This window comes from Photinus pyralis, unplaced genomic scaffold (assembly GCF_008802855.1).
Source record: "Photinus pyralis isolate 1611_PpyrPB1 unplaced genomic scaffold, Ppyr1.3 Ppyr1.4_LG3a, whole genome shotgun sequence".
Classification (NCBI taxonomy): domain Eukaryota; kingdom Metazoa; phylum Arthropoda; class Insecta; order Coleoptera; family Lampyridae; genus Photinus; species Photinus pyralis.
Window position 1 is genome coordinate 9,764,406 of NW_022170509.1, and position 27,700 is coordinate 9,792,105.

At 35.8% G+C, this 27,700-nt stretch overlaps 2 protein-coding genes across 3 annotated transcripts; both read left to right on the forward strand.

Moving 5' to 3' along the window:
- The first annotated feature begins 1,304 nt into the window (after nucleotides 1-1,304).
- LOC116165701 (gelsolin, cytoplasmic) lies at nucleotides 1,305-13,475 on the forward strand. Of its 2 annotated transcripts, none has more exons than XM_031480361.1 (8): nucleotides 1,305-1,457; nucleotides 5,709-5,967; nucleotides 11,002-11,076; nucleotides 11,129-11,609; nucleotides 11,656-12,332; nucleotides 12,382-12,741; nucleotides 12,797-13,165; nucleotides 13,225-13,475. In XM_031480361.1, the coding sequence occupies exons 2-8, from the start codon at nucleotides 5,713-5,715 to the stop codon at nucleotides 13,321-13,323; spliced, it is 2,316 nt and encodes a 771-aa protein (XP_031336221.1). In that variant the 5' UTR covers nucleotides 1,305-1,457; nucleotides 5,709-5,712; the 3' UTR covers nucleotides 13,324-13,475. The 2 variants fall into 2 exon arrangements, with proteins under 2 accessions (XP_031336221.1, XP_031336220.1); XM_031480360.1 differs by lacking the exon at nucleotides 1,305-1,457 and adding an exon at nucleotides 2,857-2,955.
- A 1,461-nt stretch (nucleotides 13,476-14,936) lies between these two features.
- On the forward strand, nucleotides 14,937-27,458 carry LOC116165563 (VWFA and cache domain-containing protein 1). The gene is made up of 10 exons (XM_031480112.1): nucleotides 14,937-15,330; nucleotides 15,375-15,642; nucleotides 15,688-15,936; nucleotides 15,985-16,191; nucleotides 16,239-16,448; nucleotides 20,622-20,855; nucleotides 20,912-21,061; nucleotides 21,109-21,275; nucleotides 21,324-21,519; nucleotides 25,432-27,458. Exons 1-10 carry the CDS (start codon nucleotides 15,112-15,114, stop codon nucleotides 27,276-27,278), a joined length of 3,747 nt encoding a protein of 1,248 aa, XP_031335972.1. The 5' UTR covers nucleotides 14,937-15,111; the 3' UTR covers nucleotides 27,279-27,458.
- Nucleotides 27,459-27,700: the final 242 nt, after the last annotated feature.

Here is a 27,700-nt window from a genome sequence, read left to right on the forward strand (position 1 = left end):
GCCTGTAGAATCCATAATTTCAAACAATTCCAAGATGGGGCTACTAGTTCAAAAGTTACAGCTCTTTGAATTTTCTTTCGAAATTGGTTTCTAGTCTATAACTTTTGATTGAGAGGTCTGATCGAAAAAGTACGAATTGTTTTGGATTCTACCATTGAATAATAAATCTTATTATTCATTGCTAGCACCGAGCGTTATTCCTACCAATTGCATTATTGAATTCCGGATGAGAGATTGCCTATAGTGGTTGGGTGCGTCCATCTGGGAATATGGATATACAAGGTTGGGTGGGATGCAAGCTATAATGGTATCGAAAAGAATTCTCTATATAACGAATTGAAGAATCTTCTCTCTACCTTCCCAGTATGGGCAGCCGCCTGACTGCCTCGTCTAGAATTCTCTAGTGACCTTTCTGGCCTGTGCCGTTGTTCAACTACCCCTTTGTTCGCAGTCGTAAGGATGCCTTCAGGACCTGATGTTGTACTCTGCACAAGGGGATCAAATGGTTGGAGGCTCAAGAGAACTTCCAAAACGTCTGCCACCTTTTTCATCCACTGCAGAAAATAGTTGTTTTCGCACGATATTCTCTAGGCCTCTCCCGAATACTATCATCCGCCTGAAGGTGCATGCTAAAGGTCCGCCAGTGGAGACGAACAGCTGCTGGTCAAGACAATGGGCAAGAAGTTTACAGGATGGAGGCGCTGTTAGTTGGGTGTCCTTGTTTGATGTGGGTGACGTTGTTCGACTTCGGCCTCTTTTTGTTCACATGTGGGTGCTTGCCTGTCTGCCCGGAGCAGCTTTGTGGTTGTGGTAGCATCTTACCTTTTTCAGTTCTTTGTTTTACCAGGTGGCTTTTGAGCAGCCCTAACTGGAGCTTGGGTTTGGGACAGAAGTCCTATATGTTGAACAAAATAGTGAAGAAACCTTTTAAAATAAAGTTTTGATATGTAGGTAGTCTTATGATTGTGCTAGGGTACCTATATTTAAAGTTTGAAACTAAGACAGTCGCATGGATTTTTTTATTTTTGGAAAAAGTGCACAAGCAATAGTATTGGAACCGATTACCAATACCGTCGCAAAGAACTAATTTAGAGAAACAATTTCGCTGACTTCTGGAAATAAAGCGATTTTAACGGACGATTAGCATAACGGTATCAAAGTTGGGATAGGATTTTATTTACGATTAATTGTTCGCCAACTATTTATAAGATTTCAAGAATGTTGCGAGTAAAAGTTAGGCAATAACAAATACTTCTCGTAATAATACGATTTCCTTCGAATTGATTAATCCAATTTACTTCTGGGTATTTAATATGTTAAAAGCGTTCTTATAAACAACCTTGGGTCGTAATGGGTCAGTGCAAACTGAGGAGCATAAGTATATATTAAAATTGGAATTGTATCATTGAATGTTATTTTGTGATTAGTGGTGATCTAGAGATTTACAGTTATCAACAGTAAGTATTTTGTTTGTTCAATATTTTAATATTTTCGGTTGTATAGTTAAGTAAGTAGATGTACATGTTACATAATTTTTTACATAATTCTTCGCCGGTAAATATTGCAAAATCACCCAGTACCTACATAATTCGAAAGGAAAGAAAAATCGTCAATTTTGTACATACAGTATGTTCCAAATGAAGAGAGTAATTTCATCATTTCGTAAACCGGCGGTGAAAATTCTTATTGGAAGTATGTAATTAGTATTTGCAAAAGCAGGTAATACAAAAACACCAATAAACCACAATAATATATTGTAATGCAAATATATATATATAAATAAATCTAATATATTTATTGTGGTTTATTAGTGTTTTTGTTTTACTTTTGCAAGTGCAACAGCCACAATAGTGCTTCCAGTATGTACCTACTTAATTATAAATAAAGTTATTTATGAATCTTTTATTTTTAATCATTAAATACAAGCAAATTTAAAATAAATTTAAAAATTGTTTATCCTCATTGAACCTTGTAACTTTCGGGGTTGTTTGTGACGCCATCATGCTAATATAGATTAGGTTTTTTAAAAAAAGGTATACTTACGAAGCACCCTGCATTTAAACATACAAATCGATGAGTTTTAGGATTTTTCCTTAAAATCACAGGTTAGGAAATATATTTATGTATTTCATTTTGCACCATCGGTACTGTACGTACATTTCAGTATATAATCTTATGTACGAAACACCATATAATCTTGTGAAATTTTTGTTATTTTTCGTTTGATTACTTTCTTTAATAATTTGACCCAAATAATCCTAGATAAGACCTTGTTTTGACTTACAAGGCAAAAGTCACGGCAAACCTGAAGGTGTTGGGTGTGAAACACCTATAACGACGTGGTTGGCAGTTCGGAGAAGCATGAAAACCAAAACTTTCTATTGTACAATATCCCCAGTGAAATTTCTAAAACGATAATCCTGGTCGATAAGTGAATTACTCGCCCTAGAATTCCCATTTTAAAAATTGTTCTAAAAATGAACTGAAATCTTCTATCCATTGGAAAGCACCTGACAAAAGGTAACTTCTATGGACATGGGTCCAAAAATTTCTGACTAAATGACAAACTCTATTTGTATAATTAAGGGAAGTATTTCGGTTCGATGACATTTTTCAAATGGGAATTCCTAGGAAAATGGTGCACCCTACTGGCCCACAAGGAAGTGCATCATTTATTCACCACAATTATATGAATATATGCATCAATTCGTTTCAACTGTTTAATAATGATCAATCTACCTCTACCCCCTAGCAAAATGCACTTATTCAATTGTTTAATGGGGATCAAATAATTCAGCGAAGCGTTTATTCATTAAAATCAATTAACTGTTGCATGTAAAAAGGTGTCATCACTCCGAGTTATATTCACATCTGGTTTGTTTGTACGACAGGTAGTACAGTGTACTGTGTAATATTTGATGTTGTATCGCGCTTAGTCACTTGCTAATAAATAATGTAAGTATCGAACATTTAATTGCATCAGGTTTATTAACAATTATACATACGTCGAGTTGATGCCAACCTACTTAATTTAAACGGAACACCCTATATATTATTTCGGATTTAGATTTTACGTAAAATTCTATTCTGTATCCATTTTATGTACAATGTCTTATAGCTAACTGTAGCCGTCTTTGGTATATTTTAATTTTTGACGTTTTCAGTCCGAACCGAATCATATTAGTCGGAACCCCTATCTTTATATAAATGCGTCTTGAAAATAAGAGTAGAGTAGTCGCTATTCCAAAAATGCTATTAAGTAGATACGGTTTTAATTTTTGTTAATTTGCCATGACTCGTTGCCCCGGCGGCAAACAATCGCTCTTTGTCACTTTTCTTCTTCTACGTAACACTACCATTACCATAGGTACTTAATAGCATGTCTACAATCGGAACATTAAATACCCAAATATTTCGATAACTGGACATTTTTGGAGTAGACTGCTTTATGAAGTTACCCTTATTTTTTATACTTAATAAGACGTTTTATCCATTCAAAAATCTTCGTTTTAACGATTTTCTCAATTCTCAATTACATAACACAGCACAACGAGCGACAAGGTCACTTCCGGTTAACGAGTATCGACCAAAATTTAATCAGTTAGTCTCTTGACCATGATTGTCTACCCATGACTGAAAACAGAATTAGAAAATTTGAAACCGTTCGTGAATTATCATGTACACAGACGGACAGACGGACTGGTGGACACCAGGTTATTTGTATGGTTCATTTTTTTTCATTTAGTAAAGGGTGCTAGTGTTAAAATTTCAGTAAGATCGGTCATTAAATAAAAAAATTACTTGCTCAGAAGGATGCGACCTGCGGATCTGAAAAGTAATAGGTGGTCGTCTCCAAGAGGCAAGTAATACCTACACCTGCAGAAATGTATGCAATTTGTCCCATTTTGAGTTATCGTGCTAACAAGCCGGACCACAACGACAACGGACTTCTTTCTGTGATAAAAACAATAGTCAATTCAATACCTATCCATATATGGGTGTGGAAAAGTACCTAATAATCGAAGTAACTTAGTAAATAGGTGTTATATTTATCAACGTTTATCTTCTTGGTAGATGATTAATGGGGAGGGGGATCTTTATACGTTTAAAGGCCGGCTGGCATACATTCAAAATCTACGTTATATCGTGCAAGAAGAATCAAGCCCTTAGAGAAATTCTCCAAAATATTATTTTTCTCTTTGTAGGTACTTTCCTCCAACATTTTAGAGATATATATTCACTCTGGAATTGGACGAAACCCTGTTGCGAACAAGAGGGATAATAAATAAAGAAATAAATAATTAAGTTTTGACATCGCCAATAGATGTATCCTGTTTAGACGATCTTTCCGGCCTTTGTGAGCACCTTCTTCCGACCCTCCGTTCTGCTGACATTTGCACTAAATGTTTTGACATCACCAAAGTAGATGTGTCTCGTCCAGACGTTCCACTTTTACCCTTTATAAGTAGGTATCTACCCTTTTCCGACACTTCGTTTTCAAGGTATTGCTTCGACCAATAGATATGTTTCCTACAGGCGATTCATTTTGCCGTTTATATAAGGAATTTTAACCGATCACGATAATAAGGGGTAGAAATTAATTCATTTCATGGATATTTTTCATAAAAGTACCATGAAGGATAAAGTCAGTATCTCTCTCCCTCCACTTCAATTATAATAAAGGATAATAGAAAAGGGATTTGATAGAAAACAGTTTCTTTCGTTGATACCTTTAATTAATAATAATTTTATAATACAGATGGACGGGCAGAAAGTTCAAATCACAAAAATTTAATCACAAACAGAATTCGAAAATTCGAAACGGTTCGCGAGTTATCATGTACACAGACGGACGGACGGTCTGGGGAATGTGGGCATGCATGCTCCTGGGTATCAGAGGTTTAGGGTATTAATCGTCCGCATATGAAAGGTCTCCAAACGGGATTTCCTGATTACGTGCAACTTTATTAATGATATTTTGACACATTGGCAATCTTTTTTGTGTACAATATCACGGTGACATGCGTACAAATTTTTCACTGGCTTTCACGACTTCAGACATCGTTTTGAAAGATATTTATATAAGTGCAGAATTGTGAATATTCTGGGTACAGATACACTCGTACAGGTACAGTAAAATCCATACGAGTTACTTTTTTTGATTTTATCAAGCTACGAAAACTGAGCGCAAACTAGTTGGAAAGTACCTCTGTCTGTAATAAACATTTAAGAATTGGAATAACTGGTTCCGTTGAAACGAATGTCTCAAGCAACAAATAGGTATATAAAACAAAAAAGGTCGCAACATTCTCCCACAACACTTTTGGATAATACGCATTTCGATGACTGCAATAATGACAATGTGGAGCTTTAGTACCATGAAATGTTTCATTTCACAGACCATTTCTCATAAATTGAATGCGTGTTTTATTTAAAAATGGTTATATAAATAGCTCAATGTTAAAGTAATTATACGGTAGGTACAAAGAAACGGAACTTAAATAGCTGCAGATGCAGTGCCCATCTTTCCAAAACAGGCTTTTCAAGGTCACGCTTTTGCTTCGATTTTTGACTTATACAAAGTTATGTCCCAATCGAAGGAGGTATTTCCCTAAATATCATTTACCTTAGCGGATAATTCGGCCGATAATGAGCAATTCAACCTTGATCTTTAACGACGCCACAATACACGATTTCATAATTTTTAGGCGCATGCTTGAAATGGGGACAACAGGTGCAACGAACCGCGAATCAGACCGCTGGAGCCGTATCTCGAAACGCTCTACTATAGTTTTGGCCTTATTCCTGTCAACGTGTTATCACTCGAATAGTGTAGACGCCACGACGACGCTCGCCCGTTCCAATCCTACTAGTTCAGTCGGAGGAGGAGCATCAACGCGAAGAGTAATGGAACCAGCATTTGAAAACGCCGGTAAAGTGCCCGGCATCGCAATTTGGCGTATTGAGGTAAACATTTTTTCTTTTTATTGTTTTGATCTTTTTTGGCAAAAAAAAATTGCTAGAGCGTTATTGATCTGTTTATCAAGGTTCCGTCGTGTCTAAAACTCGCTTTAATTACTTATAGCTGAAAATCTATTTTTATTTTTCCATTAGGACCATTGAAAGCTATGAAAACAAACTGCTTTTGAAGAGTTGGCATTCGATTTTTTTAAAAATTCCATTGAGAAATTTTGTTTGCGTACAAATTTTAATTGCGGACAAGTTTCACCGCAAAATTGAATCACTAACAAAATTCGTTTATTAGCTAAGTCAGGATGGAAATAAAATTATCTATCGTAGATAAAGTTATAGTGTTGGATAATGCTAAAGTAGGTACTACATAGTGCAAATACAAACAATTATCGTTCTAGGTTTTCAAGCAAAATCGTTACTTTGATTTTTTTGGCACCAGCAACTATAATTTTAATTTTAAATTGCTGTCAAGTTACTAATAAGCATATGTTTTGGGGGAGTAGTGTTCTCATTTGGCGCTGCTCAAGAACACTGAAGTCAACTTGTTAATTGGCAGCTTCATGCATATAAATGTATCCTCCTTGATTTATAGGATTTCTAAAAATAATAAATTATATTACTGTACAAACGTAAAACTAAAATTCATTTAAAATGATAATAGTTATTTAATTATGAACCAAGGTTTGTCATTGCCATAAAATAATTATGGACATTTCGACAGGAACTAGTTTATATTTACTTTCAAAGAAATGTAAAGGAAATCATTTATATTGACTCTATTTTCAAATTTTGTCAAAAATAGTATAACTAATTTTGGAATTCATGTAGACCTCGCCCCTAATACGCCTATCAGGTGCACTTTTTCATACCTTGAGCATGAATTAATAATTATAAGCGGAAATATTCCTGATTTTCTGAATTAAGTCAATAGGAATCAAGCCATTTTGGAAACTGCTGTAAGCATTTTTTTTAGAATAACTAAATTTGGATAATGTTTATACGTTACCATTGCCCTTTCAATTGTTTCGAATTATTTAAATGAATCGAAATTGTAAATTGTAGTCGTACAAATCGCAATCTCAATTACCTACCGTGTTTGCCCATGATCTATGCTTGTTTTACTGTCGTCTCCATTCGTAGAATTGCAGTAAAATTCTGCTTTGATGGAAGTCGCCAAGGGAATTCCGCAGCAATGGATGTTTCTCTGCCCTTTTTCAATATGAAAGATAACTTCTTTGGCCAAACCTAGACGGACCGGATATAATTGTACGTCCAACGAGCTATCGTTAACGATTTTAAAATGAAATCAACCCCTGATATAATTATAATAAAAAGTCTACTTTAATTACATGCGGCGCTCTAACACAAAGTCTAACTTTTTGGTATATGAGGGACAACTTTTGTTGAAAAACTGCTTGGACATTCTAATTGTACAGCGCACAAGCTATCAATACAGATTTTAAAACAAACAACCCCTGATAATTATAATAAAGAGCCCCTATCAATTAAACGCGGCGCCCTATGCTGGATTTTGTGTTAACGCGCGGCATATAATTAAATTGGAGCTTTTATTATAATTAGCAGGGGTTAATTATGATTTAACACCGATATCGCTAGATCGTTCTAGGTACAAATATAAAATATCCGTTTTAAACAAGATACAGGAATTTTTTGCCACTCTGCTCGCATTCGGAAAGCAGACTTTTAATCCGGCTCATATTCAATAGCACTGATCCTTGAACTCGTAGAAATCGATTAGCGAAAGTTTGACATCGCTGTCTTTTCGTTCTCGAGTTAGGTGAGGAACAGACGGACAGACGGTCCAAACCATCACATAAGGGGAATTTTTGTCCTTCTAAAAAATTCCCTTAAAAGACCGCCTTTTAAGTTGGCGCACTGGGTACACCTCATTAATCAATGTATAATCGAAATTGATAGCTAGTACAGGTAAAGTCAGAATATCTCAGCCGTTTAAAGACGTCTCTCATATTTCAAATGAACTGATGGAATTCCATTGAATTTGATCAGAATTCTGTAATGGAATTCCTGTTGCTAACTTCTCGGCGGTCAATGTTTCTTTGGGAGTTAGTTTCGCCCCCCGCTGAAACTTCTCATGCATTGCGTTTGGGTAGACCCATTGTCTGGCTTTGGGCTTCACAAATTTCATTACGAGACATTATAATATCTACTAGGCTATTTCCATTTTGTGAAATATAGATATAGATTCCCCTACGAATGTTATTTCCGGTCTTGATGATTTTATGCCACCGCAAGTATGAATTTGAGTCACTCTCTGCATTGCCGACATTTACATTTTAGATCCCTAAAACCCAATTTGAATTTGGAATTGGAATTACTGCATATGATTTTAATATAATTGTACTAATGGAAAAAGTGTCATCCTGAATGAACTAGTTCATTCCGGTTCCGCAATCGCGTAAATGGCATACGAGGCCGCAGACCCTCAACATCAGTCCCTTGGTCCAGCTCTATCTCTAAGAAGTAACGAGAGTTCCTGGCAATTAGTGAAATTGAAATCAAAGAATGTCAAATATACCTACCAACTTAAAATAAAAATTTCAAAAGTTGAAATCATGACACCAATACACTGATAAGTTGTAACTCCACATTTTAAAATTTTGAATTACGACCCGAAATGTAAGGTAAAATTTCGAATACGAAGCCCTAAACTTGAAAGTCGAAGTTTTGGACTAAAATATGGCGAATTTATGGCTCCTTACATTTAAATCTGTGCGTTTCCTTATCTTCTTCGCATATACCTAGGTACTTGTTGTGAAGGACCATGACTTTGGGTCGTCAATTGCGATAAGTTTTGCTTTTTAAATTAAACCGATTGTATCAAGTGTTCTAGTATTGCTTGGGATTCTGACTTGTGACAACAAGACCCAAAAATAGACCCAAAAATAGCTGAGTACCTATATTCCATACCTTTTATCGCCGCTTTATTTTTCTTAGATACAAACAAATATAAATAAAATGAAAAGAATTTATTTCAGAAATTTTGAATAAGTTATATGTTGATACCCTATACCTAGTTGTTAAATTCAAAATTACAACACTGACCTAGACATTTTTGAGAACCCTTGTATCATTTTTTCATTCAAAATCATGCGTTCGCTTCACTTTTATATGTACACTTAGTGACAGGGATGAATCCAACACTGTTTCAAATGGCGATGGCTTCTTCGATTTCCATTATAGTCTATTTGCCCTTACCCTCCACTAATCCTGTCTCGCTTTTGTTTCTAAAAGGCTGACAGGAGGAATTTTACTCTATTTTTTCACATTTTAAAAATCTTCAATCCAAGGAGTGCGTATGTATAAGCACAGAGTTAAATTAAATCTGTGGTATAAGTGAGCTACAATACAATCAACCCATATTAATTGTTTTATTTATTCAATGATAAGAAATATCACTTGCATTGTTTAGGTGTGCGATGGGTAAAAAAGGCCTGTAACCGCCTATCTCATGCGTACTTATTTATTATTATGTATACCGTACAACATGAAAGGATTGTATCGTAAAATATCACACCTCATAAACCGTTTTATAATCCGTGATTGTTTATTATCGTTGACTGACTTTTATAAACATTTTAGTGAATCCAATTTCTTTTTTCAAAACAAAGTAACTTCGCTACGCATAAAATAAATCGACAAGAACGTTGGCTTTGGGATTTTGTTTTCCATAATATTCTAGCATTAGATATTTTTAATACGGATCTGTATGCTCGCGGGATATTGTTTGCAAAGCTACTATTTACCGACATCTGTAGATAAAGAACGCAAACAAAAGATAAATTTTGAATATTGCAATTTCCTAAAATTACCATTTCTTATTAAATGTATTCATCGTAATTTATTCGAAAAAACCACAACAATCACAAGTTTTTGTCTGAGTCACTGAAGGAAACATAATCACCTCGATATTCACCTTGAGTTCTTCCTTGCAAACCAAGGCTAATTTGTTAATTTATTTTTTTTATGATTAAGTGCTAATCTAATCTGCTGCCTAATAAGTAGGTTAATGTTTATGGTAGGGCAGTTTTATTAAATTCATTTAGTAGGTACTTAATTTTGCACTTGCTCAAAACACTTCAACCTTTACGTAAATAGAAGTTAGTCAGAAAGAGATGCCATAATTATATTATGGAAACACGAAGGAATAAATCAGCTGAAAAACACACCAAAAAGAGATGAACTCAAAACAAAAAGCCATAAGGATGATTTTTTTCAAGCCTCATTATTAGGATTTGATTCCTGAGATAAGGTCAGGAAATAACCCATAATTGCATTGGTCTTACCAACTTGATCCACGTCAAGAAAGGAGGTGAAGCATTTCGTCTTTTAGTACATTTGAGCTGGTCAAAAATACACCATACCACAGATAAAATACCCAATTATCTGTGACCATACACTTAGAGAGTGTAAAATGTCGTAAATAACGGTCTATGCCTAGCAACTTAACAGTAGCGTGGACAGGCGAAAAAGTGACACCATAAATCCTTCCACTTTTGTGGATGGCGCCAAAAATTAATGACACCATCGACATAAATCCGTGCCAAAAACTAACTTATTGTAATCTTGTACCTCGATAGCTACAAAACCAATCACAAAACAAAATTTCAACTTTTTTAAAATATAAAATGATGTATTTCAAGCTCCCAGATTCTCCTTTTTATAAATTTCATCTTCAATCGAACGCGACTGAGGGAGAATTTTTGGAATGAAAATTGACTATACAATGTGGGTATATTACTATCATAGAAACTGTCTAAAAATATAGCATTTCTGTGAAAAGTTGTCTTTTGATCTCTTTTTATGTGGAGTCGTCTGCATACCTAACTCTATATTTAGCGCGCAGTCATAAATTACCAGAATAAAAAGCATAAAATACGAAACTCAGTTCGACTATAAATAAAGTTTATCCCATGATAAATTACTTTTTGACTGAAATTGATTTACTTTTATTCTAGTGGCGTTTTAATTGACTCACTTTTTTTTCAGGATTTCAAACCAGTGGCTTACCCCGTAAAGGACTATGGAAAATTCTACACTGGGGATTCGTATATTATTCTCGTTGTAAGTTCACCGACTATAGTCATCTTTGGTTTGTGCGAGATTTGTTTTACAGACCAAGGAGAAAAACGGAATTTTCAGTTGGGATATCCACTTCTGGTTAGGCAGCGAAACATCTCAAGATGAAGCCGGGTCGGCTGCTATCTTGACAGTGAGCCTTGACGACCAACTTGGTGGTGATCCCGTCCAGTACCGTGAAGTTCAAGACCATGAATCTCAGCTGTTTTTGTCACGCTTCAAATCTGGAGTACGATACTTACCAGGAGGCGTCAGCTCTGGATTTGCGCACGTCGATCGTGATAGCTTCGAAAAGAAGCTTTTCCAAGTTAAAGGGAAGCGGAATATTAGAGTGAAGCAAGTGCCTCTTTCGATTTCTTCTATGAACAAGGGCGATTGCTTCATTTTAGATGTTGGGAATGATATTTACGTGTACGTTGGTGGTCAAAGCAAGCGAACTGAACGGCTGAAGGCAGCCCAAGGTGCGAACCTGATTAGAGATCAGGATCATGGCGGACGTTCAAAGGTTCACGTGTTAGGTAAATTTCGGAATGAGCCGTTCGACATTTCTAATTGTGTTTTTAGATGAATTTGCATCTGAAACTGAAATTCAGGCGTTCTTCGATGCGCTAGGTGGGGGTGTCACCGCGGCGGATGTTCCTGAAGAATCCACAGGTGGTGATGATGAACAGTTTGAAAGCAAAGAGGAACGAACCGTTGCACTATATCGCGTTTCCGATAGCAGCGGACGAATGCAGATTCAAGAAGTGGGACAAAAACCTTTGAAGCAGTCACATCTTGACACGAATGATTGCTTCATTTTGGAAACAGGAGGTGCAAATCTTTTCATATGGATTGGTAAAAAATGTAACAAAAAGGAAAAGGACGAAGCTATGGTTAAGGCGCAAAACTTCCTTCAGACCAAAAATTATCCCGCGTGGACACATGTCGAAAGGATTGTAGAAGATGGAGAGCCTTCGTCGTTTAGGCAATATTTTCAAGGATGGCGAGGTGTTCAAGAGCTACATCCTCGTTTAATTCGCTCTGCCGCAGCAAGACCTACTCCACTAGACGAAAAAAGTGGAGGAGAACTTCCAGAGTTCATGCCCGATGATGGTTCTGGTGATGTTAAAATATACAGAGTAGAGAACTATGAATTAGTACCAGTGCCAGTTGAAAATTATGGGAAACTGTTTGGAGGCGATTCTTACGTTATTAAATATCATTGTACCAATGGTAAATGGATCATTTATTACTGGCAGGTAATTTATACGGTTATGGAAACGCATCGGTGCTAACAAAGTGTTTTAGGGAAATAAAAGTACTCTGGATGATAAAGCGGCCTCTGCAATTTTGACCGTAAAAATGGATAATGATGAACTGGGCGGAAGAGCGGTTCAAATTCGAGTTGTGCAGGATTATGAACCCAAACACTTCCTACAAATTTTTAAAGGTAAATTAATCATTTTTATGGGTGGACATGCCAGTGGCTTCATAAATATCATGGACCATGACATGTACGTTCCGGGCGGCACAAGATTATATCGAGTGCGTGGTACAAACGATTTTGATGTTAGAGCTTCACAACAATGCCCTAGCGCCTATTCATTGGAATCTGATGACGTTTTCATAGTTGAAAATACCAACCATGCATGGTTATGGATAGGAAAGGTGTGTTTTAGAGTTTTACTGTTCTTTGTCCCATTTACTGATTATTTAATAACAGGGCGCTGATGATGTAGAAAAGCGGCTAGCAGCAGGTTTTGTGGAGCTTTTGGTACCATCAGGCGTTTCACCTATTACGCTTCAAGAAGGCGAGGAAACATTACAATTTTGGGCAGCGATCGGTGGCCGAATTCCATCGTACTCTACAAGCTTCAAGGAAAACCAGAAAGCTGTAACTGACGTGAAAATGTACCACTGTCATGTAAAACTCAATGGACATGTCTCAATTGAGGAGCTGGAACGTCTCGAACAAAACGAGTTAGATTCAGATGATTTAATGCTCATCGATTCTTCTGAAGAAATCTTCGTATGGATTGGCAAAGGCGCAACAGAACACGAAATAACGCACGTTTTCAGTAAACTTCACCAGGTATAATTTATACAATATGTCAACTTAAGATTACTGTATTAAAAATTATTATTTTTCAGTTATTGAAGAGATACCAACGTGAAAATGCTATTGTTGTCACCGTAAAGCAAGGTCAAGAACATGAGTTGTTCACATCTTTATTCCCATCTTGGAAGTAGAGATCTTACATCTAACCAAGCACAAATGATATATTCCAATCCCTACTAAACGTTGGCTATATTTTTACCTGTACCCTAAACTGTTGCTTTTGCGTCATTTTATGTATGTCTCCATGATTATAATACTAATTGTGATTAATAAAAAATATATTTAGGACTCTTCTTTTTATCGGAAAGTACGAAAAAAAGACAAAAAGGTTGGGTTTATGCATATCTAAAGTTGATATCTACAATCTCCCTAAAAAGGTTTCTGTGTATATTTATTTATTTATTTATTGTCCCTCTTGTTCTAGGCCCTCAACAGGCTTTACGCCCAATTACAGAGTAACCCGCATAATGCTTTTTTTAGAGGTGCCCCTGCAGAAGGTCTTAAGTTGTTCTATACTACTCCGGTATTTACCTTACGAATTAGGAAAACTGCAGAAAAACCTATAATTCGGACTAGCCGGCAGAATGCTCGAAACTGATCTAAGGAAATTCCCATCTCTGCCACAGATGAAAAATTCACCTCAAACCAGCTTCGAACACCCGACCTCCGGATTTATACCCCAACGCTCTATGCCACTGATCTAAATGGCTATATTGGCACATGAAGAGAAAATGCGAGCTTCCCAGAATAAGTCTGCCCATGCGGTTTGCCCAGTACCTACTAAAATTGTCTTAAGAAGAGAGTACTAACAGTACAGTATGCTAAATTATCTAAAATGAAGTACGAGCTAAAGCATGCAAGAATAATTGAATAGCGTTATAGCGTTGAGTGAAGGATTCACTCAACGGTTATAGCTAGCACCGTAACCTGGTAATATTTCATCAAATGTCGACGTTTTAGATCATGTTATTTACAAAGTATCGTCACTTCCAAGGAGACATAAGATCAATTTGTTTCCAGAAAAGAATATTACCCCCGTCAATAACTGTAATTTATTTTAAATATTTTGATTTGCATAATGTAGTAGGCGGGTATTTTTAGGAATTTGCATAAAGAATTTTGTTCGAAGTAGGTAATTTTAATATTCCTAAAGGAACCGACCCGTGAAAATTATTTGCATGAAACAGAAAATACGACTTTATTTGGCTATGAAACCAATACCATAATTGTGATTGTTGTCACAGGAGTGGCAACATTTTCTCATTTATCTACTATTATCACAGATTTAAATATACTGTGCTATTGTCAAATCAAAAGATAATATAACAGAGCATATGATTTTTTCCTTATTTCACCAAAATTCTCGCTTACCGTTTCCCAAATGCCCATGTGATTACTTTTTAGAAAACCATTCCAAAATACAATTCTCTCATTAAATTCGATTTGCAGTTCTTTCATTGTTGGATTAGACTTGTTGGTCTCCGCTCGCTTTTCAGATGCTATTGCTTATCATCAGAAAAAAAAAATTGAAGCGGCAGAGCTAATATGAATTTCATTATTATTATCTACCTAATAATATAATACCAAAAGTATTTAAACAATGATAATAGCATTGTATATATAAATGATAATAGGTTGGAAAAAAAAGTTGGGACACTTTGTATACTTTAATTTAGGGACTTTAAACTTAAGTCAAAAGTTTGTCACCCTGTTTTAATTGTTTATGTATATGTTTTTGTGTACTTTAACCCTTACTGCCATAACTTTTGTACAAAAATGTTTACTGAAATGGTTTAAACAAATTAAATAATGAGTTAAATTCGCGTAATGGATTACGAATATTCTTAAGAATGATGATGTACCTGATATGTAAATACTGGCCCTTTCAAGTTTCACATGGCTTTAACAATTAATTAAAAATGAAGAGAAGTACAAGTAAACATTTATACAAGTGTCTCGTTTTTACTTTCTCATTATCCTGTTTAACTGTTTGTTATGCAAAGTCTGCGAATGTTTCGTCCCGAACTAAGGTACAGGTGGAAACACCCTCGGAATACTCCTTAAAAAATGTTACGCTTTATTTGAGTAAGGAATTTAATAAAATAAGTGACGAAGAGTTGGGTCTTACAGTGATCAAGGTGAGAGCAGGGTGCCTGTTTCATTGACCTAACTTTTGTTGCAGGAGCTGTATAGCAAGTTGAAGTATACGAAGGCGATGCAGGATCTTGATAAGGTTATTGCGAAAATTGCAAATAATCTAGAAAGTAAATTAAACGAAAGTATCTCATTGTTGGTTAAAGCGAAGGAAAAGATTGAAAATTTGGCTAAGTTTCATCCGTTCATACAAAGTGCTGGAACACTTTGCGATGACGGACTGTATGGACAGTTCGAAGTGGTCACGGTAAATTCAAATAATTCATACTCAGAACTGCCCCTTTCTACAAATCAAGGTAACCGAGTTATTGTGTGGTACGTCTATAATTCTTCTGTTGTAGTACTTCGTAAACAACTAGATAGCGTGAAACGACTTAAAGGTGCCATAAAGCAAATGTACTTGTTGTCAAGGTGGGATGTAATAAGCAATGCGCAGAATTCCGTCTATAATTGTAACATTCGCGATGAGTCTTTGTTGTGGAAATTGTATGTGTTGAAGAATGCAGATTCTACACCTAGGAATGTGATGCTGTTGCTAGATCACGGAGGGTCCTTAAGCAAGCATCAGTTTCACATTGTTAAAGCTGTTGGTAGGGACTACTAACAAGCATGATCCCGCGTAATAGGTAATCTTACAGCAAAGCATATGATATCAGTATTAAACGGGAACGATAAAGTTGGCGTGCTGGGAATATCCGACGAGTGGAGTTATCCGTATATAACGGATCAGTGTTTAATGCCAAATCAAATTCCACCGGCAAGCGATTCTCATGTTCTCTCGCCTGCGACGGATCACAATAAATACCTGTTGAATAGATTTATCGATTCGCTTACTAAAGGAAATGGTTTGTGTTGAATTAATTTTTGATGTTGATAATGGTGCATATTTTAGGTGTTACGAACCATTCTTTGGGATTTCAACAAGCATTTCAAACTATTAAGTCGAGCAACATATCTGCAAACGAATCTGTGATGCTTTTATATATAAGCAGAGGGTTGCTATCTTCTTTAACCGAGGCCAAAACAGTATTAGAAACAATTTCAAGCATGGTTGACGAGTTAGACAATAAGATACTGATTAATACTTGCGCAGTTATAGATGGTAGGTATCGACAGTAATAATTGAGGTCATAATGTTTGCTACTGTAGCAAACAGTAGTGAATACAAAATGTAAATACAATAAGATTATAATTACGGTCCAAGAAAGTAGGTGGCCGCATGCAGTTCTAGAATGTGAGATTAGATGTTTTATTAGCATTGTTTTTTATTGGTTTACAGTATATTTGTTTAATTTGCTTGAGTAGTTTAGGGTTGTTTCATACGTTATTTTAATATTTGAAAAGGTGAAAAAAACAGGGCTCAAAGGACCAATGTCTAAAGGGGAAAAAATTGTTTTGTTCTTCTGTTAGAAGTAGGCTTCAATAACAAACAAGTTAAAAAAGTAATTGTAAACGATTTACAAAAAGCGCAATTCCACTTGCATTCATTCCCATTTGTAAGATGCAATTTTTGTTAAAATCGTAAAAATCTGACCACAAATAAGAAAGATAGCGTTGCATATGTGTAATTCATTTTTGACATGCTACTTCAGTTTCAGTTTATAAGAAGAATTTCATTTCAATGCTTTTGGCACTGCGCATGCGCAAACCTAAATTTTGAAACCAATGTTAGATTTTCCTTTGTTCCAAGCGCCTACGTATTAAATTTCATTGAAATGCTTCCATAAATAAAAAAGGTGGCACTGCGCATGCGCAAAATCAAATTTTGAAACTGGCGTTAGATTTTCCTTTATTTCAAGCGCCTATGTATCAAATAACATATCGAGCGGACGGACGGACAAAGTGGCCACAATAGCGCATTTTTTATTTTTGTGAAAATGCGCTAGAAAAATTCGATTGAGGAAAAAATTTTTGAAGCACGTTTTTTAAAAATCTCATTGTGTAGATTGTAAAAGTACTTTGCAATTTAAAACTACACTGCGTGGATTTATCTCGTTTATTTCGCACAGAGATGGACTACGTTATGTTTGTATCTTTAGTTTTGCTGTGTACTATACACTGTGTCCAAGATAAGGTTGTCCGAAAACATAGAAGATATGAAGATGGGTAAATATATAAGTATATAAGTTGCGCAATTGAAGAGTTTTTAAGGTGCTGTAAAGAATACCAGAAAATTCAGACTACTTCCCAAGATATGGCAGAATAACCGAAATTTGCCGATTTTGTTTTTATTTTTTTCCAATGTTATTTGAACAGGGACCGAAACATAGAAACGCACTTTCTCATTGTCATTATTTGAGTTCTACAAGACAGCGTTTAGAGATTTTCAAGGTAACATTTAGTTTGGGAAATTAACTTTATTTTTAGCCCATTTTTTTAAAATTAAAAAAAAAGTGCTATTGTTTGCGTTTTGTCCGTCCGTCGGTCCGGACCCACTTCTGCTGTTTCGAACTTCTTCTAGGGGACTGGTCCTAGAGTCCAGGAATTTTTTGCCGTAGGTAGCCCTTGAAGGTGTACCAGACGGTCATCAAATTTCGTTGTCTAGAAGGGGAGCTCCCTCACGAATTATTTCCTGAGATGCTGTTTTTGAAAGTAAAACGTGCATAACCTTTACATATGACAACCAATTGCCTTTAGTCATGCCAAGTTAAACTTTAGAAAATGGGGGGGGGGGGGGGGTTAACACATGTTCCACCCTTCATGGGTCCCTTATCAAAGTACGGGTTGGAGGGGGAGGCGGGGGGGAGTGGAACTAGTTTTATCCTTCATGGTACTCTAATGAAAGGTCTTAACAAAAGGAATTACCTAATTTCTACCAACCATAGCCCTCCTCCTCGACCTCTTATTGTGACTGGGTATATTTCCTTATACCTCAAGAACGGATTGTCGGAAAATGGTACTCACAAAGGGCGATTGAGATGTCTGCAAGAAATATATCCATTGGTGATGTCAAAACAAAAGCTATTTCGGTTAAAAAAAATGCGCTTTATCTGCCAAGAGTGCACAATTTATAATTGTTTTATATGACCTCTAAAAAAAAGTGCATACTGTAGTGAGTAACATTCTTTATTACGAATACAGCTATTGAGTAATTAAATATGAGAATTTAGAGTGAGATATCGCTATGGCACGATAATTTACATTACGGTTGCGCCTCTTTCCTAATCCTTCACTCAACAATACAATGTAAAAAAAAAGTTGAATACTATTGGTTTTAACAGGATGGTACACTCACGCACAACGTCCTCATCAGGCAAGAATACACATCGGACATATTTTTCATTTTCCATGAAATTTGTGTGATGACTATTTTTTTATTTCGGTTTTATGGTGAGAAAGTAGGGACTGTTGAAGTTGTAGCGAATTCGATTTTTTTCATATAACTTTGTAAGTACGGTCTAATTCTGACAACACTTTTACATGATTGTTTTTCCCACAAATTGTAACACCAGAGATGTCATTCTGTAGAAAATGTCGCTTAAGGACCTCATACCGAAACATTTGCATTCACATTCTCATGGTTCAGCGTCGATTTTAGTGAAAATTTTTTTGAAAAAGTTATATCCATTCAGATTTGGTGTGTTTCTGCCCATTTTGTGCCCATTTCGGTTACTTTCAGTGGTGTTGTTTTGCTAAGACGCTTTTGAATATTTTATGGCGCACATGCTTCTTTTTTCCAACGCAATGTCAATCGTTTGAGTAGGTACCTTAAATATTACCAAAATTATTACTATTTTTTTATAAATGTAGGTTTGCAAAATTCAAAAAACAAAAATATGGTTGTACAATCAAAACCGTTTATTTTTGCGTAAAGTGATGGGGGGGGGGGTATTTTTAAAATACCCATGGCCATATGTATAAGATCCAATAAAACAGCAACATTATTGCTTTTTGTGCTTCGGTTTTAGTGAGGTTAGTGTTTATCATGTAGCTTTTTAAGTAAGCTTTGAATTTCGACGAAACCTTCTCTAACGTGTTCTTTGCGATAGATTGCAACATTGGAGATGTTCGATTGAATCGATAATTTCTTTAAATTACTACCTTTGATTTTTTCTGAATATCATATATATAATCTTTTTTTTTTTAATGTAGATACAAATCGTTTCTGATTTTGCAGATAAACGTGTTCGATACGTCTCTTTGGGATTATTAACACGGAACAATTTTCAATTTCCGATCATTTCAAAATCAATGCAATATTTAGTCAATATCTTTGACACCCCAAAAAATTCACTTAGGGCTCTCAAAACTCTGTCAAACTTTTCACTTTTCATTGGCATAATCTCGTGGTTTAGCGTCGACTTTAATAAAAACAAAAGTTAAAAAAAAAATTTTTGAACTTTTTTGAAGAAATCTGCATTTTCATACTGATTCAGATTTTACGCACTTGCGAGTATTGTCCGGATGAAAATCATTTGTCAAAGAGGTGGTCTTTATAGTAATCGTTTAGCAACGAAAAGTCTTTACATTTTCATTTTGGTGTCTTGCGAAGACCCTTTTGAATTTTTTGTGGCGCACTAAGTGTCATACGATAGTCTCATGTTTCCTATTTTTGATCGTTGTTTCAATCGTTCGAATATCTTGAATATCTAATTATTAATTTTGTTGTAAAAGTGCAAAATTCCAAATGTGTAAGATCCAATAAAAAAGTGATAATTTTTCTGTTTTACTGTGGTAAGGCATATAACTTTCTAAGTATGTAGGTGCAGAATTTCGACGGCACCTTATGTTACGTGTGAAAGATATGGAATTTATATGAGCATATAAATAGCCAAGACTAAATGTAGTTTCATCTATTTACATCTGAAATGGTTGCCCTTACAAAAGTCTGGTAATATTCTCAGGTTCATGATGTGGTTTGATAGATATATAAATCCTCTTTTTTTGTTGTAGTACCTTCGTACTTATTTTTTCCAGGCTAACTCTGGAAAAAATGAGTTACATAAGAATAGGAAAGAGATCAATAGAATGTTCTTCCACTGATAATCTAATTAATAGTCAAAACTTCGGAATCAAGATTTATAAATTTGAATAGCCTAGCATATCTGGAGAGGTTATGCATATGCTAAAATGCTAAAAAACAACTGTTTAGTCTCTATGAGTTCAAGTTAATGCTAAATGTTAAATCGGTAAACAAAACACCCTGTATATTTTAAAATGTCATATTAGGTACAACAACCAATGATTTGCTGATAAAATTATAGTCAAATTCATATACATGAGGCTTTAAAAAAACCTATGCAGCTAAGGTCTAATGCTAATGTGTTTTTTTTAGAATCGAAACCCGTTATGTACGAAACACATTTTTTGCGCGATATCGCGGAGCAGAATTATACAAAGTATAACATCGATGTACTCAGCAATGTAGAGAAAGGTATAATGTTGTTAGTGAATTCGAGCCAAGCTATTGGACTGGCAGTTGCTCAATTTTATAATATTATTAGCAGCGGGGTGTATTCAGAGAAGGAACCCTCGATTTCGTTACCTATTTGGGATCAGATTTCCAATGGTAAGTTCAGTTTGCGCTCATCGCGCTTGTATTTCAAAGATTCACTATTTTTTCAGATTTAACGGTATCCATCACCATGCCGTGTGATTTAAATGGTGAAAATAGTGTTCTGGGAGCCGACGTATATTTCTCAAACATTGCCGAGGATGTGACCTATTACAGCAACTATCACAGCTACAGTTATGCATTTCTAATTGATATGCAAGGTAAAAAGAGCTCTTGTTACCACGTATGTTTACATTCAGTTTTCCAGGTACTGCTATTATGCACCCTTCCTATCCACGACCGGCATCTATAAAAAATCAACCGAAGTTTGTTGACATTTTTCACTTGGAGAAGATAACAAATTTTACAATCACGAAACAAAAGTTATTAACTGAAGTGGACGGTTCTTATACATTGAAAGCAGAAGCTGAAGTGGTAAATATATCCTGTAACGTGAATGTTTTACAAAAGAAAATTTGCTAGCTGCGATTCATATGGAAAAGGGTGCTTAATTGGTATGTCGTTGTAATTGTTGTAAATGAAACTGAGGCTACACCCATCCGACCATACAAAGTGTCTTGGTTTCCATCGACGGTCACCAGCAAACTTGTACACCATCGTCTGGACATTATTCCTGGAACCAATCTTTGTAAACACTTAAATCAAATTGCCACGTTAGGTAAGTATAGTATAAACGGTACCTACACCATATGGCAAAGTGTATATAAAGCAAACATTTTTGGGTAGGCTGTAGCACACTTAACTCAGATTCAATAGGAGTATTGTATTTGTGCATTTATTAGTATTAAATTGTGGCGTGGCTTACGATTAAAATGGGCAAATTTTGGAATTTGGGCGCGCGATAATGGAATTTCTGTTCCCTTTGGGTTTTTTAGTGAGCGCTCTGGAAAAAGTGTAAATGGTACGAGAAGAAAGAGCCAGGTCCAGCGTAGTCTTCAAAATTTTTTTTATTGCGTAAAACGAAGTTTTCACCCTTAAAAAATGGTAGTTTTATAAACGAGATAAAATAGTCCCGAGTGGTCGTGAAAGAGTGGTGAGTGATGAGTATATTGGTATATGTAGAAAAACATGACATTATTTTTTGATTAACTTCATTCAAGCACTTAGAAAATTTTGGGTTTTATAATCGATCACACTGAGCCGCGATTTTCTGTATCAGTAGAGGTTGAGTGGATCCATCGGAAGTGTCCATGTTATGTTATTACTCAAAATGGAGTAGATCTCGATGAACAAGTTTAGAGTTTATAAGTTTATAATGTTCTTCCAAGATTGAGTGGAGCCAGTCTAAAATTAAACGCATGGAAGAAGAATTATTGTTCATAAACAAAAACACTTTTTTCTTTTTATTTCTTGAGGTTCGTTGCATTATTAGGTAATAGTAGCTCAAATGTTAAAAATAACATTAAATCAAAAAATTGGTTCTCTCAAAGGGAAAATGAATGATCTGAACTAGATGAACCTGTCGATGTAGTCAAAACTTCAAGTCAGGATATCTCAGGAGTCTGAAGAAGGTACTTTCAAAGAGAAAATGAATGGTGTTGTTGAGACATATATCTGTTGATGCGGTCAAAACTGCAAATGCTAATTTAGATGCGAGCGACATCCGGGATAGGACCTTGTCAATATTGAATGAAAAGACTTTTCGTTTGACATTGACATTGTCCTATCTTGGAAGTCTCCCCCATCTCGAGTGTCTGAGAACAGATCTCACAAAAGATAAATGGAACATCTGGCCGAGACATATCTGTTGATAATGTCAAAACGTTAAGTGCAAATATCGTGAAAATAAAGTGTTGTAGGAGAGTACTCACAAAGAGTAAATGGAACGTCTGGATGCGACATACGTATCTATTGGTAAGGTCAAACCTTTTAATTGCGAATATCTCGAAAACGGGAACGGGTACTCACAAAGAGAAAATGCAGTATTACTAAAAGAGAACTCCCCTACTCCAATTAATTACTTACTCTGTCTGTATGTCCGTGTGCACGATAACTTTGTGTAGTAATGTCCGATCGCTTTGGAAATTGATACACATATTCTTCAGGATATAAGAAATTGTGTTATTGTGTTTCGGCTACGTAGACCAACGGGCCAAAAAGTTACAACCCAAAAACTATCACAACCTCCAAAAAAAGGGTTCACAAAGAACATATGAATGTCAGGTTTTCTGTGTTAGTAAATATTCCTTAAACCTCAAGCAACGATGCAGATTAAAAAAAATCGCGCATGCGCAACCCAACTTTTCTATTTGCGTAATCCCATTTTGTTTATTTGTTGAGATATTTAAATGACATTTTGTATGTACGCACTTCGAACAAAAGTAAGAGTAATGCGGAAAAAAAAATTTGTTTTGCGCATGTGCAGTCGATTTTTTGTTATTTGTTAAGATGTCTACATGAAATTTTGTATGTACATACCCCGAATAAAAGAACTAATGTCGAATCCAAAAATTTGTTCTGCGCATGCGCAATTGATTTTTTTAAATTTGTTCAGATATTTAAATGAAATTTTATATATACGTACCTTCAATGAAAGTAAAACTATTGCCGAATCAAAAAATTTGTTTTGCGCATGCGCAGTCAAGTTTTTTTATTTGTTAAGGTGTTTAAAAAAAAATTTGTATGTAGGCACCTTGAGTAAAAGTAAGAGTAATGTCGAATCCAAAAATTTGTTCTGCGCATGCGCAATCGATTGTTTTTAATTTGTTCAGATATTTAAATGAAATATTCTATATATCCATCTCTAATAAAAGTAAAACTAATGTCGAATCAAAAAATTTGTTTTGCGCATGCACAGTCGAGTGTTTTCTTTGTTAAGATGTTTAAAAGAAATTTTGTATGTAGGCACCTTGAGTAAAAGTAAGAGTAATGCTGAATCAAAAAATTTGTTTTGCGCATGCGCAGTCGATTTTTTTGTTATTTGTTAAGATGTCTACATGAAATTTTATATGTACGTACTCCGAATAAAAGTAAAACTAATGTCGAATCAAAAAATTTGTTCCGCGCATGCGCAATCGATTTTTTTAATTTGTTCAGATATTTAAATGAAATTTTATATATACGTACCTCCAATGTAAGTCAAACTAATGCGTATTGAAAAAATTTGTTTTGCGGATGCGCAGTACATGTTTTTTATTTGTTCAGATGTTAAATCAAATGAAATATTCTATATATCCACCTCTAATAAAAGTAAAACTAATGCCGAATGAACAAATTTGTTTTGCGCATGCGCAGTCGAATTTTGTTATTTGTTACCTATCGTCAAATATTGGCGATTGGTTTCTCTTGGGTAGCAGAGTGGGCCCCTCAGGGAGGGGGGAACGTGACAACCAGTGCCGTAGCAACGTCATTACGGGCCTGTGTTCGCCAAAGTACTAGCGGGCCCTACTCGCTCGCAAGGGTATCACTAAAAGGGTTTTATATGCATATAAAATAGTTATAAGTACATACATGACTATTAATAATAGGGGCTCTTACTACTCATTTCATGTTGCTGATGTTGCGTCACTTGTTTGGAACTTTCAGTTAGATTTATAGAAATAGATGTTTCTGTACGATTGTTACTTGCACTGGTACTGGTACTGGGAGCCGCACTTAATGGAAGAAAATGTGTTATTTTGGGAAGCTTTTGTATTTTTTGTGCTAATACCTTTTTCTTTTGGCGGCTCCCGACTGATGTTTATAACTCATTGTAAATACAATTCGCTTCGCATATAGTTTACAAAAATCAAAATTTCGTCGCAATGTCGCACACTTAACAACTATATTTATTTTTAAATAACGTCTGCACATAAACAAAAAAAATCTTTCAAATGAAATAAACGAGAACTGAAAACTGCAGTTACACAAAGTGCAATTGAGACAAACTAAACATTTTTGATTATTCCACAAAGCTTATGGCTACTAATGAAACGAAACGGGATTGTTTTCAGGGAAAAACGGCATGCTTGTATTTTTGTAGTTGTAGGTAGGTAGGTACTATACTATTGATAAGTCATTTACAACTTTGTTTATGTGCAGTGAACTTGGAACGTGATATTTTCTGAAGTAAGGGATTATATTTTTATGAATGTATTGTGAAGATAATAAATGGGTGACCTTTCAGGAGCCTTTTGCTTTAGCCGCAGTTATACAGATATTCTATTCTATATTACATTAACTTATAGTTTATAGTTACCATTTCCACTCCATCAAAAAAACACTATTTTTAATTTTTTATAGGCAAATTCATTACGGGCCCTTGCGTGCCCGGGCTCGTGTTCCGCGGAACACCGGTAGCTACGGCGCTGGTGACAACTATACGTCTGTTCATTATGTCTTAATTTAAAAAAAGTTTGAGATTGACTGATTGATATACTTTCCCACGATTTCCTACTAGGATGTATCTAACGCCCCCCACACTACTAGAAAATATATCTCAAATTGACACAATAGAATAATATTTATTTTTTCTACTTTTTTAATAAATACGCAAAAGTATATGCCTTCTATAGGTCTGAGATGGGTGTGCTGCGATTCATATCAATTGTTGATGGTATTTACATGTAAAATCTCGCTGTGTTTCTATTAGATGCCGGTTCATTGTACCTAAGCTCATCATGCTTTCAATCGCCTTTCTCCTACCTTCATTTTTCAACGGGCGAAACCACATCTTTACTGATACAAACGTACATGGCGTATTTAAAGGACAACACAAGACTGTTGGCAAATCCAGGTTTTAAGGAAGAAGTTCGCGATGACGTCGTGGCGCTAGCCCATATAATGGAGTTTCTACGACTGCAACACTTAACGGGCTCTCGAGCGAAATACATCGTGAGACGGTACATTGTCACGCCGACAGGGGTAGTACAAATGTTTCCAGGCAGCTTCATACCTTCTGGAATTGAACCAACGAAACGGGTTTGGTACTTAAGGGCAGTGGACCACAGGTATAAAACAATACTAACCCCACCATATTTGGACGCTGGAGGAGCTGGGTATATTGTTACAATTGCGTTTGCAACTCAACATGTAGTAACTGCAATGGATGTAACATTCGGCTACATTTACAAGCTGCTTTTGCAAAATATGCCGTTTTGTAAGGACGGTGTGAAGTGCTTCTTGATGGATGATCGAGGCTACCTAATTTATCATCCAAATTTGATAGATCCTAATGGTCACGGACCTATAGAGCAACAGCATATTATTCATAAGGAGTCCCTAGTTGCAAATGATATCTTGAATCATAAACACTTTGTGAAGAAAATGTTATGCAATGACTATGCGCACGGGACAATACAACGTTTCTATCGATTAAATACCAGCCTAAACGAAATATTAACTAATGCAGTTCATGGAGAGCACTGTGTCAAATATCAAGTTAGTGTAATTGAAGGTACAAACACCTTTGTAGGTATGGTGAATGCCACGTGCGAAGTTATCGCCACTTTCTGCCCGTGCAGTATGGTTGACCGCCTCTGTTTAAATTGCAATAGGATGGAACAGAAGGAGTGTGAGTGCCCATGTGAGTGTCCATTGGAGATAGACACTTGTACCCACCCCAATAAAACTTTCATGGAGAACCCGCTATGCGGAACAACTCCAGAACTTAGTTTGTTTGTTAATTCCATGTCTCACACCAAATACCCCAACAACGAACTGAAATCGTGTCTTCCCGTTTCGTGTGAACTGCAGTTGACATACGAAAGTTGCCTTGGAGTTTTGGGCTGCGAGTGGTGTCAATTAGATGTTGACGGCGAGACTTTACTCACAAATCCGTTTTGTACATCGTTTACTACATGTTTTAACGGCGTGCTGGGTTCAGTCACGCCTTATGGTGACGCAATTAGCGGCTCATCGACATCTGATGACCTTCTCGGATCTACCTACTCTCCAATAGGACCCATAGTGGGCTCAATAGTGGGAGTCTCTTTAATAATCGGGCTCATTTTTTTCTGCTACCGTTCATATAGCACTCCATCAATCGACCGTTGTTACTTCGCATCCACGCAGGGCAACCAAGTGAGAATGAGTGATTTTAACATGAGCGACGAATTTCAGGAAATTGACAACCACCAAGATAAATTGCTCCAAGATACGAAGAAAAGAGAGCCCATTTCGCCATACTGCGTCTCCACTGGTTACAGAAGACCTCTAACTGCGGCAGATTCCGATCATGGATACTCAACTATGACTCCTCATGATGAATCTGAGCACTTGTCTTTTGCCCCAATTGAAATCGATTCGCTCGAAGACGATTGCATATCGGATGCGACGTCCATTAACACATCCGTGTCTTCGAAACAGCCGAAGGCGAACTCCTTCGACTTACGAAATAAGATGAGGGTCCTGCCTCACCTAACAGATTTGCAAATGACCTCTGTGCCAAATCGAATTATTGCCCCCGTTACAGTTCATAGAAATATGGAGGTAACATAATGAACAGTTTTTTTTATCGTGTTAATTTTTACTATTGTACTTATTTAATTGTTAATTATTCGTGTAGTTGTAACAGTTTATTACCCGACAATCATATAACCTTTGTGATATACCAATAAGCAACGTGTGACTGAAACTATTTTACAAATTGTACATATTTTATAAATAAACAGTTGCCAAATTTTACAAAAATTGTTTATCGCATTTATCACTAACAGTATTGTGGGTTTGCATTAAAGTGTAAGGAAGAGAAGCCTAATACACCTACATTACATAATATGGTATGGAAGAGATCATGCGATCCAAATCAAAGCAACACACTTGTACTGGGAGACCAAGACAAATAAAGGTAACATTTTTTTAATGGTCTGTTAGAAATTATTTTTAGTTTTTCATACAACGCTGTAAGAGCCTTTATTATC

Bases quoted from the DNA above. Each gene is read 5' to 3' on its own strand.
- LOC116165563 (XM_031480112.1), top strand. From the start codon at position 15,112: ATGAAGAGAAGTACAAGTAAACATTTATACAAGTGTCTCGTTTTTACT. The intron at 21,276-21,323 runs GTAAATATATCC...AAAATTTGCTAG, and splicing joins TGAAAGCAGAAGCTGAAGTG to CTGCGATTCATATGGAAAAG. The intron at 21,520-25,431 runs GTAAGTATAGTA...TGTTTCTATTAG, and splicing joins AAATCAAATTGCCACGTTAG to ATGCCGGTTCATTGTACCTA.
- LOC116165701 (XM_031480360.1), top strand. The intron at 11,077-11,128 runs GTAAGTTCACCG...TTTGTTTTACAG, and splicing joins ATTCGTATATTATTCTCGTT to ACCAAGGAGAAAAACGGAAT. The intron at 12,742-12,796 runs GTGTGTTTTAGA...ATTTAATAACAG, and splicing joins CATGGTTATGGATAGGAAAG to GGCGCTGATGATGTAGAAAA.